The following is a 12959-nucleotide window of genomic DNA, read 5'->3' as shown; positions in this document are numbered from 1 at the left end:
TTTCGTGTCGCCCGTCCACTAGCCACCAGCTCGTCGCCAGTGTTCGCTATTGTAAATTCCTTCTGTACAAAATTGTAAGGATGTAACTCGTGTGTATCTACTTAATAAGTAACTTCAATTGTAATCCTTTAACATCAAATCAATTCATGCGCACCCATCCATACACTGTTAATAATATGAATCCCCAAATTTCATAAATATAGATGCCGTTTGTAATAAACAAAACTTTTCGGCAATTCTGCCAAAGAAAGCGTCTATTGCGGGGGTAAACACATTTTTGCAATACTGTTATCATCTTAGCCACATATTGACCCTAATTCGAAACTATACGCTAACGCGTTAACGCATCTAACAGTGTTACATTGTTTTTAGTCCAGTTGCATGGTTTTTGGTTTACACATCGAGGTATTACAGAGAATTTGGTTTACACATCGAGGTGTTGCAGAGAATTTGTAAGTTAGATATCTATGGGCGGGGGGAACAATCACATACATTAACTTTTTTAATACACGTTTTAATTTGTTAATCTTGTAGTATGCAACTATGTTTACACATGTTTCAAAACACGCTAAATAACGTTATTAATGATAATATTTTCAATGTACTTTATTTCACAAAATAAATTTATTGGTTTATACATACTTGTATAAAATACATACTTCACAACACACAAAAAAAGGTTTATACTCGTATGTGTACATTTTTGCAAATACGTTCCAATATTATTATTTTTCTGCCGCATCATATCGGTTTCTTAGAACAGGCATTGCCTATATGGGAACCGATAGATCCTTTCAAGTATTACGCTATACCACACTCCTCCGCTTGTTGAATTTATCCTTAGTGTCTAAGTAGAATATTTGTCTGTAATTTTTTAATAATATTAATAAATAAAATGTATCGGTTGCAAAAAAGTTTTCTCGAAGAAGAACCTTTTCCAACTTGATGCCTTAAACGACGTAACATTGAAGAGTTGTCAACTTTCTATGTATTCACGATAAATAGCAATAGTCCAACTTCTATAAGTATGGAGAAAAAAGCATATTCTTTCAATGTTAGATTTGATTCCCGTTATGTTTGAGACACAAAAAACTGTATCCTGAAAAGTAATGCATTTTGACTCGTATGATTAATCCCCCCCCCCCATCCATAGATATAAGTTATTGAGTTTATTATCAAACTATTTTTTTTAAAGTAAAAATATCACTTTTGGATCATGATTCTGACAACTAATTTCTTCGATTTTGTGGCTTAACACGTTTTTGCATAACACCATCCAATTGATACTCGCAATGTCTTAAATACACTTAATTAAGTGTTAAAATAATATCTTTATTTAAATGCAGAAAAAAATATCTTTACAAACTCGTTACTTACATTGCGTGCTATCAAAGCCTTCCTGCTTCAAAGTAATTTACAATTTCTAACTTCTTTGAACTGTATAAAAAATTATTTACAAATTTACTAATTAACATTATCTGGTTGAAATTGTACGTTTTATCGTTTTCTCCCCTTGATAAAATTCTGAATAATATTCATTGTATTTTAATGCGCGACGTCGTTTAGCGTCGTTAACAAAAAAATATTTTTAACGTCGAGTCATTTTATTTTTGTGTGGGACTTTCTTAGAAAAAATGCTTCAAGTTATCGTTCGTCGTATATTAAATACACTCAAAATCTATAATAAAAATTATCGAAACAGTGCACAGAGTAAATAAAACTAATTTCAAATACCACGTAGTTAGAAGCACTTACTATGTGGTTATTCATTATAATTAAAATGAAAATAAAAGAAGTTGGTTTCTGACGACTGATTTTTTGTTTATTTTTTTACCGACCGGTTTTGAAGCTACACAAGCTTCCTTATAAGTAAATAAGCTGCCTTATATTTTAGTAAAGTATACCATAATAGGGAAGCTTTTGTAGCCTTGAAACCGGTCGGTAAAAAAAATAAGTAGTTGAAAACAAAGTTATTTTATTTGAAAACAAATTTCATGAAATATTTTGGTTAATTTATCCTTCTAATTGGTGATGCGGTCATCAAATCCATGTAAATGAAAATATTGACTTATTTATCCTTTCTACATTAATCTGCTATATGTATTATATTATAACTATTATTTTTACTTTTTAATGACGTTTTGTTGTACTTGTACCTTATCACACAGAGTTGGAGCTTTTGTTACCATAATTTAAACAACTGAGAATTTAGCAATAAATTTAATTAAATTTAAACTTTTGAAGAACTTTTGTTTTTAATGCCCGCGAGTTCATGTTGAGCAATTGTCTTGAAAAAAATATCTTTCAATTCCCAGACGGACATCGAACCTGAAGACTCGTGCATTTCTAACGTTTTAAAAGAAAATAGGTATTATTGTTTTAACAAAAGGTCGATGTTTGTTGTGTATTTTGTACAAAGTCTTATTAAAATGTTTTTTAGATATGGTTTAATAAATAAAATGGAAAGAAAGTCATCTTAGTATTCCTCATAAATTACACCTTTTCTCAACTTTTTTCGACGTTTATTTTGTCTCAACTGAAAATGTTCACATTCGTGTTTGTTTGTTACAAATTCTCCTGGGTGAAATGGAGTAATGATTTAGTTATCTGAGACAGGTAAACTAGTTGCCTTATTCCAAATTCGTGCTAGCTGGAGAAATCCTGCATTGTTATTCTTAATCCCATTTAATCAATGTCCCCAGAATAGAGCACTTTCCGCCGTACCGAAATTGAGCCATTAACGTTTTGCCGATGAACAAAGATCTAACAAAGCTTCCATGTCACATACATGAATGCCTGCGACCCTTTTCGTAATATTCTTAATTAAGAAACTAGAAGTGCTTCGTTCTGTTTTTATTTTAAAACTATCCAAAGGATATGGATATAACATATGTGTATATTTTTTTATTCATTTACCTTTTTGTACATACGTATTTGTACATTGGCCGGCTTATAGCAAAAAAATTGCATTTTTCACCCAGTACGATAATTTCCCCAATTAAATAAAAGTTAATATTTATTTTAGTTTCAAAATGTACTTGATTAAAAAATAAAAAAGATGCAAAAATGGAACTAGCGATTAAAATAAAAATATTTATAAAAAAAAACAAAAATATTTATATATATAAAAATATATATATAAATAAATTAATATCGATATTTGTCTTTAATGTGAAAAGAGGAATACCGAGAGAGGAAATAAGGAGAAATTAAGGAAGAGAATTGAGATGTTTCTTCAGGCTTGATTAAAACAGAGCTACTGTATAAACATCTTTGATATTTTTGGGTAAATTATCGTATTATCACGTAGTACTAGACCCAGAGAGATTTTTTATAAAAGTTCGACATTTTCCCTTGGTACGTTTTTCCTGAAAACATACTTCTGAAAAACTCAATATTTGTATACCTACGAATCGTTTTAAAACTTCAAATTTGGTATGTAACGTCGCATGTGTAAAGTACACTTGGCGTAGATTTTCTTCAAACTTAGTAAACTTTTATTGAATTAAAGGGATGATTCTAGTTCCCGAGTTTAGGTCTCTAGCACCTAATCCTGAAACTTTCCCGTGATCGACACTCTCGCATATTATTTGTTGAACACCCATTGCGGAGTTACGAAACTACTCCTTGATAAACAAATTCCCAGTCAGTTGACGCGTCAGCTTTTTGAAACACTCATATTAGCATTTTGCTAGGGAAACTTGCCGCATATGCAAAATAATTTATTTTTATGTTCAAGAGGGAAATGTTAAAATTATTTGCGAAAGAATTCACTGTACGTATAATCATATTATTATTTTTAAATATAAAATACTGACGCAGACGTGAATCGCTGATGACATATTACTCGCTATTGAAATTTTGCCTCTCGAGACTTCTGTTTCTTACTGAGCCTACGTAATTTATTATTTCTATATGAATTTTTTAACATGTTGATTTCAGTGTATTTATATCTTAAATATGTAATACGAGATCACGATTTACCTCTTGTAAATTGTTCCTAAAATTGCTCAGTGACGACACGAAATTTTATATAGTTTTATTATTGCTTCTGAGCTATTTTTGTGAACCTATGTACCTACATGTATTGTACAAAACCGTGCATTTTCATAAATTTTAATGTTTTTTTATATGCTTTGAAAATGGTGTGTATGTTTATTTATTCTCTAATTGTCAGAATTCGCCGGCTCGGAAACGAGTGATGAGAACTTGATTTTTCGTTTTACACTATCCGTTTTTAGATTAAAAATTAAATATCAAATAAATAAATGTAAGAATCAAAATTACTTTCATTATTCGAATGCTGTAAAAATCACAGACTTTTTGTACAAAACTTACCTGCACTTAAATAATACCTAGTGTTTACCTATTTTTTTCTGCCTAAAATGGTTATAATTTAAAAAAAAATTAATCATGTAACTGTATTTCTTTTATGTAAAATTTGATCTTTATGTATATCTATAAAACGTATTGTAATTCGATACTATAAAAAAATTATAATTACTAAATACATGTTTATTAGACCTACATATTAATTTAGTACCTGTCATGTAAAAGCCCTCTGGGCGTATATAATAATAAATAAACATCTAAAAGGTTTAGTGATTATACAACAATACAATTAACCATTTTGTTCACTTAAAAAATTGCTCGTAAAATAGCTTCCTCTTACAGATTTTCGTTTATTCATTTCATTTCATAAAAGAAAACCTATCACTAAATAAATATTTATTTTCATATGACTTAAAACAGGTGGTTATAAAATTCTTGTAAATTAGTAGTACGCGTACGGTGTAAACCATCCAGGATGTTGCTAACTTTTTCTATTGTTACAAATTTAATTACATTTAAAATAGCTTGCTTGGTGTGACATATGTATCCGAAACGTGTTTTCTGTTTCTAAATATGGTTTTGGGTTTGGATATGATATTGAATTCTCTTACTGAGAGATATCTGATCTCCTGGTTTTCTCGACTTCTTGAATTCACCACAGCTGAGCACTTATTTGATTTGGGAATTCAGAGAACGGTCGCTTTATGTAGGAAACAAAGGCGCAAGATTTCATTTTAGTGTTTGTATTTCGTTCTTTTATTATTTCAATCCCGTACTTTATCACTTACCCAATATGTAGTTTACAGTAAACATTTTTCTTTCCGCAGTCCTTTGTTTCAACATCATTTCTCGCGCTAGGTAACAGATGAGTGTGTTTCAAATTTTCGTTTGCGTCATTTGTTTTTCTGTGTTTTATGCCGCTCGTTCTCAGTTGCCCGTGTACCGAGTACCGAGGTGATTCGTTACGTCGTTTATTCCTAGCTCTTGTATTTCTCTCACGTACCGTCCTGTGTCCGATCTAACTGGCCATGTCTCCCGCACTTGTAGGGGAGTAGAGAATCTCCTCCCGGTTCCTCCTCCGCGCCCCCGTGGACAGCGACCGAAAATCGACCGAAAATCAAGGAGGTAAAGGAAAACCGACTAAAATCAAATATGAGTTCACAAAATGTCATTTCGAAAGTTATTATTAGTGAAAAACGACAAAACAACGACTCTGTGGCTATGTTTTCTTAAAATTTTACTTTTTTTGCATTGCGCTCAGAATCCGAACTTTTTGACAAGAGTCAATTTACTACACCAAAACCACACCAAGCTGCGGCATTTGTGATTGATGAATAAATGCAATATATTTTAAAAATTCATTTCCTACATTCATCTTCACAATTAAAAACAAAATCAAAGTCTATCTCCTTTTTTTTAAATCCAAGAACTTAACGAACTTTTGGCAATAAACGGTAATCATTATACAGCAATCGATTAAAGAGATTAACAAATTAATGGCGTATTTCCGGTAGAATCCCGGAATTCCGAGAGGGTTGGCAACCCTGCCCGTGGACCTAGTCGCGGCCAAATTGTGTTTCGACAAAGGTGCCAGTAAATACACATTTTTGGTCTAAGTCATTTAAAAAGGAAATAGCGATCCCGTGCCGAATTTGTATTCTACTAGTATTGACAATTTTGATATAAATGTATTTGATGCCCATATATGTTAGCACGTATTTTAGTTTTAACAGGAACCGCACGCTTTCTCGTCGAGCTTTAGTTACGGTGAGAAAGTTTTGATAAATAATTTCCCAAAGTGTATTGAGAAACGAGAAACTCACCCTCTGGTTCTAGAATCGCTCGGTGAACCCGCTGTTTGTTTCTTAACTGAGTTTCGACTTCAAAATGACCTTCAAACTTTGATTTTATCCCAAATTAACAGGGAACGTGTGCATGATACTGAATAAATGTGGTAGTCTAAATTCACGTGATAATTAGATAAAGTACCTAGATGTTGACTCGAACCTGAATTTTCGAATCAAGACAATTTTTTTTCTCAAACATGTCTTTGATGTTTTACATCTTTCCATCCCTTTCGTCGGCCTCGTGGTGTAACGGTCAGCGTTATAGCCTACTATACAAGAAGTCTCGGATTCGATTCCCGACATGGTTGAAATGAAATATTTATTTTAAAAAGGGGTGTTTTCACACTACAATATTTCAAAGTCCCTGGACTGGTACCTGCAGCGTAAGACTGATCATCTTACCTTCATGTAACAAAAATGATCAAGATAAGCTGCTATTGGTGTACCAATGCAGTGCCCTATGCACCATTAGGTGCGGAAAGGTAATGATGATGATGTTAATCCCTCACAACCTAAAATGTTATATTTTATGCAATAAATGAATCTTAATTCTTATTAATCTAAAATAATTTATTATATATCTTTATTTTGGATGTTTGTAGCACTAACATTGTCGATCATTGTAATGCATAATATTTTTGGAAATTAAAAATACATTATTTTGTGAACCACTTTATTGGTTAAATATTCCCGAAGAGGGCAATGTGTTTTTTTCGAAAGTCAGTAGTATAAACGAATAAAGTGGTTCACAAAAGAAAGTATTTTTTAGTTTTGAAAATATTGTATTTTTCTTTTGATTATTTGACCATGTTAAATATGTTCAGGGATTCGTTTTTTTCATGGACAATTTAAAAATCTTTTGCATGCTAACTAATCAAAGATTATTGCATTTTCAAATTTTCGCATCTAAAGGGTAAAATTATCTCAAATTAAAAAATAAACTCCAAGCTAATTGAAAATCCATAAACCTAATACGTCAATTATTGAGTCTGCCAGAAATTAATTAGATTGTAATTTAGGAAAATATATTAGAACATATTATAGGAACCGATAGATCCGTACAAATATTTTGCTTTACCACAGCACTTCGCCTGTTTGACGTGTTCCGATCGTAATAGCAAATTGTTTCAATTTACGTAGGGACCTATTTGTGTTTTTGAAAAATAGACCATATTTTAGTTTCGTTACTTAATAAACTTATTCGCTGTTTCTTTATTATTGCTTTACTTGATTCTCTCTATTAATTATTTTTAATCGAGATCAAAGAGAAACTTATGAAAATGGAAATATCAACATTTTTACATCCTTAATTTTAAATGTCTTACTTTTATGTTATTATAATTATTTTTATTTAATACTATTAACGCCATGATCGGAGATTTTACGTTTATTTTGTTAGTAATGATTTTATACGAACAAAATTTTGAGATAAAGAAATTTTACGGACTACAAAAATGATTAGTGACAATTATTTGGCCCAAAATTTTTTATGATTTTTTTAAAAATACGCATATATTACAAATATTCTACGATTGGTATATTCATGGAGTGTCCTTAGCTCCATGCGGTTAAACTATGGTATTTTTGTTATTGGATGTTTTATTTGTTAATTTATTTTTATATTATAAAAAAAGAAGGCATCATAAAAGAAGAAAAAAAAATTTTCATAGTTAAAAAAAACAATAGTGGATGTTCAAAAAAAGGGAGAATGGTAAATGTTAAACTTAAACCAGCCGATGACAGGTCATGCTCCTGTGAATGACTAGCCTACTATTTCCCCGTTTCTAAAATGTTCCCCATCTCTGTTGTAATTTATTAATCATAATATTATGTACGTGTAAATCATAATAAATCGCTTTTTAAGCAATTTGTCAATGGATGCTTAAACATAAGTTTGATATTTTACTTAAAAAGCTTACACGTTTTCTAATTAGATGTTACAAAAAAAAAGCTTTAATAATTTAAACATTTTTATGTATTAGGTACTTTATTATTTTTGTTTGAATTTGGTGTGAATTTTATGAGTATTTTCTTTCAGGTGAAGAGGAAGAGACTGATACAACCGCGCCCCTCTTCGGGCCGGCTGCCGCCCCCGCCGGCGGCGCGCCCCCGGGGGCGCCCCCGCAGGGTGGCGTGAGCATGCTGGGCGGGGGCTTGGGCGGGGGCCCGGCGCAGGCGCAGTACGCGCTGCAGCAGCAGCTGCAGCAGCACCTACAACACCAGCACATGCTGTTTCAGCAAGCCAACGCCGCTCAGAACAACAACATTATCGGTGAGTTTTTAAAGATAAATTCTTGTATTTGAATCGGGTCGTGGTCCCGTGGCTAGTGTTGCAGAGTCCCGGATCAGAAGTCATATGTTAAAGCCCCACACTACCCCAAATCGATTCCCAATTTTCATAGTCAGTTATTGACATCTCTTTAAAAATGGCCCCAAAATGGAAATATTTGGGTAAATCATAAGAACTCAAATATTTATTTAAAAAAGTAAAATATTTTATTTTATTTATTATATATACGGCCTTAGCCAATTACAACAGTTACACGAAGAAACATAAATGCAAGAAACTGAACAAAAAGAACATAAAACTATTTAGCAAAGACAAACAAGGGCAAAACAATAATTGTATACAATATATTCAAAAAAACGAAAGACCTAAAACTTTGAGTTAAACCATGCCAATCCAACTTCATCCCACACTGTTTAGTCGCGAAGAGATCTACGAAACGCCGGAAGATCTATCCCAAAGAATTCCAAGTCGTGTGATGAATTGACTAATCTACACATTCTGGACATTGAGGCATAAAAACCAAAGTTGCTCTTAGAAGATTTAGTAAATAGCAGATTTTGACTTCTGGTGACATGGTTGGGAACATGAAAAGAAATTGATTGCAACAGAGATGGGACATCACTTAAAGCATTAATACCCGTATGCAGAGACAAAACTTAAGGTGAGGAAAGTACATTCTATTGTTTTCACCTTCGGGTTATTTTCCGCGTTTGAGATTAGAATGTACTTTCCTTACCTTAAGTTTTGTCTCTGCATACGGGTATAAGTATTTTGAAAATGCATATAAGTCCATCTCAGTTCTACGTCTCTCCAATGAAGACAGATTAAGAGATTGCTCTATTTCAAAATAGGAATAATTACCCCTTTGTAATCCGAGCAACCATGCCACTTTTCTTAGAAAACTGTGTTGGACAGACTCGATATGGTCAATATGAGTCCTGTAGAATGGAGACCAAATAGGAGAAGCGTATTCTAGATGGGGTCGAACTAGTGAGCAATAAAGAGTTTAATGTTTTATAGTCACGGTTTAATTGTTAACCCTATATATATTATAATTCAATAAGGAAATTTGATTTAACATGTATACATCGATACAGGTGAGTTATTTATTATTTTTTTGACGCCCAAAGGGCTCTTATATATACAGAGGTTATAAACAATTAAAAACAACGAATGCAATAGATACACATTTTTTATTCATGTGTTTGAATCGGGCCGTGGTCCCGAGTTAGTATTGTGGACTCACGGACCAAAGGTCCCAGGTTCAAATGCCACTACCACATCTCGATTTCCATTTTCCAGCACAAGTTATTTACGACTTTTAGGAAATAGTCTGAAAATTTAAATATTCGAGTAAATAATAATAACTCTAGTATTTCTATAAAACATTAGATTAGTGAAATTTATTTGTCAAAGTTCTAATTTATAAAATGAAAATGATAATGAATAATTTACACTTTAGTCCGCTTAGTTTGATAGAGAAATCGAGGGCAGGACCTCCGTGCGCGAAGCAAATTTAGTTTTCGCCATTAATCCACGAGGGTCGCTAGACTTATTTCCTGATTTCGTTTTTACAAAACATAATGTAATGTTAAAATGCCAAAAACAATAAGTTTCGCCGGGTAATATGGCCCCCTGTGAAATACTTGGGAAATATAAATCAATGGAAAAGTAATTTATTTTATTTATTCGAAGTGCTGTATGTAATTAATATTCCAAAGCTCCAATCCACGGCTTCTCAGACAGTTTGCCACGATTTTGTAAAATATAAATGGGTCCCGCAATATTATTTCGTATACGGGATCGGAGCCTTGCTATCTCAGAACATTAAGCACAAAAAGATGCTACAACTTGACGGACATTTATGATTATCGAATATTACTACGTTATTGTATAAGTTAATTGTAACTCAGGAAAATCGCCAAACATGTGACTTTATTAGTTTTCCCACCACTCTTCTCCATATTTCATAGATTGTATTAGTCCACGCTTCTTTATTCGGAAGTGAAATAGAAAAATAGCTTCCCAAACATATTATTTACCTAGGCTTTCATCCATTTAATTTCCAGCAAACGAAAATTCGGTATTGCGCAATGCTCGTTCTTTTAAAAAAAGAGTATTACGCCCTTGACTTCAACGGTTTGCGTAAATTAATATCTCATTTGCACACAAAGGGTCCCTTGTTTTTGTACGCAACTATGGAATTGCCTCTGGCCCCATAAAGCATTTTGTAGGTAGTCGTAGAAACATCATTTCAAATAATGAGAATACTTAGTTTGGAAGTTCTTTACCCATTGGTTGTGGAATATTTTAGATCTCCGTTCTTTTACAAATCAAACGTTTCCCTTTCATACAATACTTAAATATAGCTATAACCTGGATGAACGCGGGAAATTCCCCATAATTACGTTTATTTATTGTATGCGGAAATCATACAGGTAGGTATATATTTAGTAAATATTGTATTTAATATATTATATTAAAAGCGCGGCGGATAGCGGTAAGCGGTTATCTGGTCGGCGCGGCGATGAGATCTTTACTAATTTTATTGAGAGAACGAGGTGGGTAAAAGATGCAAGTAGTATGTTTCAAATTTTGGTGATCATTTTAAATGTACCCATGTGTTATATTCTAAATAAAATGAGTTAATATCGACGCAACCAATTGCTCAAAGAGAGATTTTTTGTTGGTTTCATTTGTGTAATTCTAGAAAAGCGTCTAGTCGAACATATTAAAAATGTTGTAATTTTAAATTATCAGAAAACGTTTTTGACGGGCGTACATCGATATGAGTTTATTTCGTGTTGGGGTGGTGATTTACAATTTGCGTGGGTATTACTTGAATGAATCGTTGATCTGTGTTAATTTTTGCGGGTTAAGAAACATGCGTTTGCTCGACGATGGCAGATGCGGACAAAACAGTATGCGGCCAAAAAAACCAAAGCAGACAAAAATCCTACATTTGGGAAGTCAGGAAAGATGATCGGAGATAGGAATCCGGATGTTAAATCTCCAAGTCCCGGCTTCTGGGTAGTATTTCCCTTTTTCGGCGAACACAGCACTTTCATTGTGTTTATGCGAGGAATATTTCGAAGAATGTGGCGGCGCGGCGCCGGCGGTCAGAACATGTAAAGGTGTGCGGATGCGGCCAGATGATTAAAAGGCGAGCGGATGCGGGCAGATAAAAAATGATACACGCGGTTGTTGACAGAACAAATTGTGAAGTGAAAAAAAAAAACGAGATTGTTAATGTTGTTTCATAGCAACCGTAGCTACCCATGGCCATAGCAACGAGGAGAATAAATAAATATTTGAGGTTGGGAAATCACAGGAGGGGTTGATAGGTGGACCCCAACCCACCAACCACTCACGCAACCACGTTTTATAGTTAAAATTGCTTTGGGCTTCCATGTATGAGGTTTGATTCGATTACCAGTAATTGATTGTAAATTAACATTATTTTTTCTGTTATATTTCAGTGCTCACCTGAACTCAATGTAATAATTAACGGCCATGATGATTCCGCAATGAAGTTGTAGATAAAGGAAAAACGTTTACATGTCATGTTTTTCCATAATAAATTGCGAAAATGTCTGACTGGCGAGCGAATAAAGAGTTGACACGTAGTAAGGGTCCAGATTGTGCTCTCGAGCACAGACGTTTGTGTTTATGAGAATTCCAAACCGTTTAGTTTAATAAGGGAACGTCTGGTTGAAAAATGGTCACAGTGTTGCTTGTTATTGTCTGCGGGGACCGGTTCGTTCTCCTGAAAAGTAATCTATTTTCCGCTTCAATTTATAAACTTGAGGGAAATACCGATTCCTTCAGAACTAACACCCGGGCTTTATGTCCCGTAATGTGCGCCCCAGCTGTGCGGCGAGTCATTTTTAATTTTTCAGGACATTTATTAGAGATAAGTAAAAACATAACAATGTTTTGTCAAAACTACATAAATTATTTACGTACTTTTTAATTAAACAATAAATTCGTTTAAAACTCCGTTTTTGGGCAAATTTTTTTATTGTGAGTTCAATAATAAATAAATTGATCTTAAAATTAAACAGTTACATTTTTATATTTGTTTGGTTTTTAATTTACCATTCGGTTAATTCCACATTGCTTTAAAATTTAATAAATCTTTTTTTTTCAACATGTCTTGTAGTCATGCAAATAAAAAAAATATTAATAGGTAGTACGTAGATTTTTACGGTCATAGTTATCAATGTGGATCTTTTTTTCAGTGATCCCGTGTTTGTTGGATTGGTTCCAGTTTGCTTTTAAGAGGGACCATGCAATGGTAGCGGAAACGTCGGAACGAATCCAACTTGCTCGGGAACACCAAAAAAAAGATACATATTGATAACTATGACCGTAAAAATCTACGCACTTATTTAAAATACATGAAGTATTTGGAATATTTATATAAAAAAAAGTCGTAAGTACATAAAATACTTGTAATTTTTATTTGTTCAATAATTTCAATATTTGTA

The 12959-nt window shown here is 33.0% G+C and overlaps 1 protein-coding gene across 1 annotated transcript in view; it reads left to right on the top strand.

The window, feature by feature from the left end:
* The window catches only part of LOC148282255 (uncharacterized), a 160442-nt gene that overhangs the window by 117062 nt on the left and 30421 nt on the right, over positions 1–12959 (top strand). The window contains exon 4 of the mRNA XM_088225371.1: positions 8218–8451. Within this exon, the coding sequence (XP_088081497.1) occupies positions 8218–8451 (234 nt within the window). The remainder of the gene's footprint in view (positions 1–8217; positions 8452–12959) is intronic.

The sequence above is a fragment of the Micrasema longulum genome, unplaced genomic scaffold (assembly GCF_059751315.1).
Source record: "Micrasema longulum isolate JH-2025_06_02 unplaced genomic scaffold, ASM5975131v1 h1tg000350l, whole genome shotgun sequence".
Classification (NCBI taxonomy): domain Eukaryota; kingdom Metazoa; phylum Arthropoda; class Insecta; order Trichoptera; family Brachycentridae; genus Micrasema; species Micrasema longulum.
This window is presented reverse-complemented; position numbering and strand designations above follow the sequence as displayed.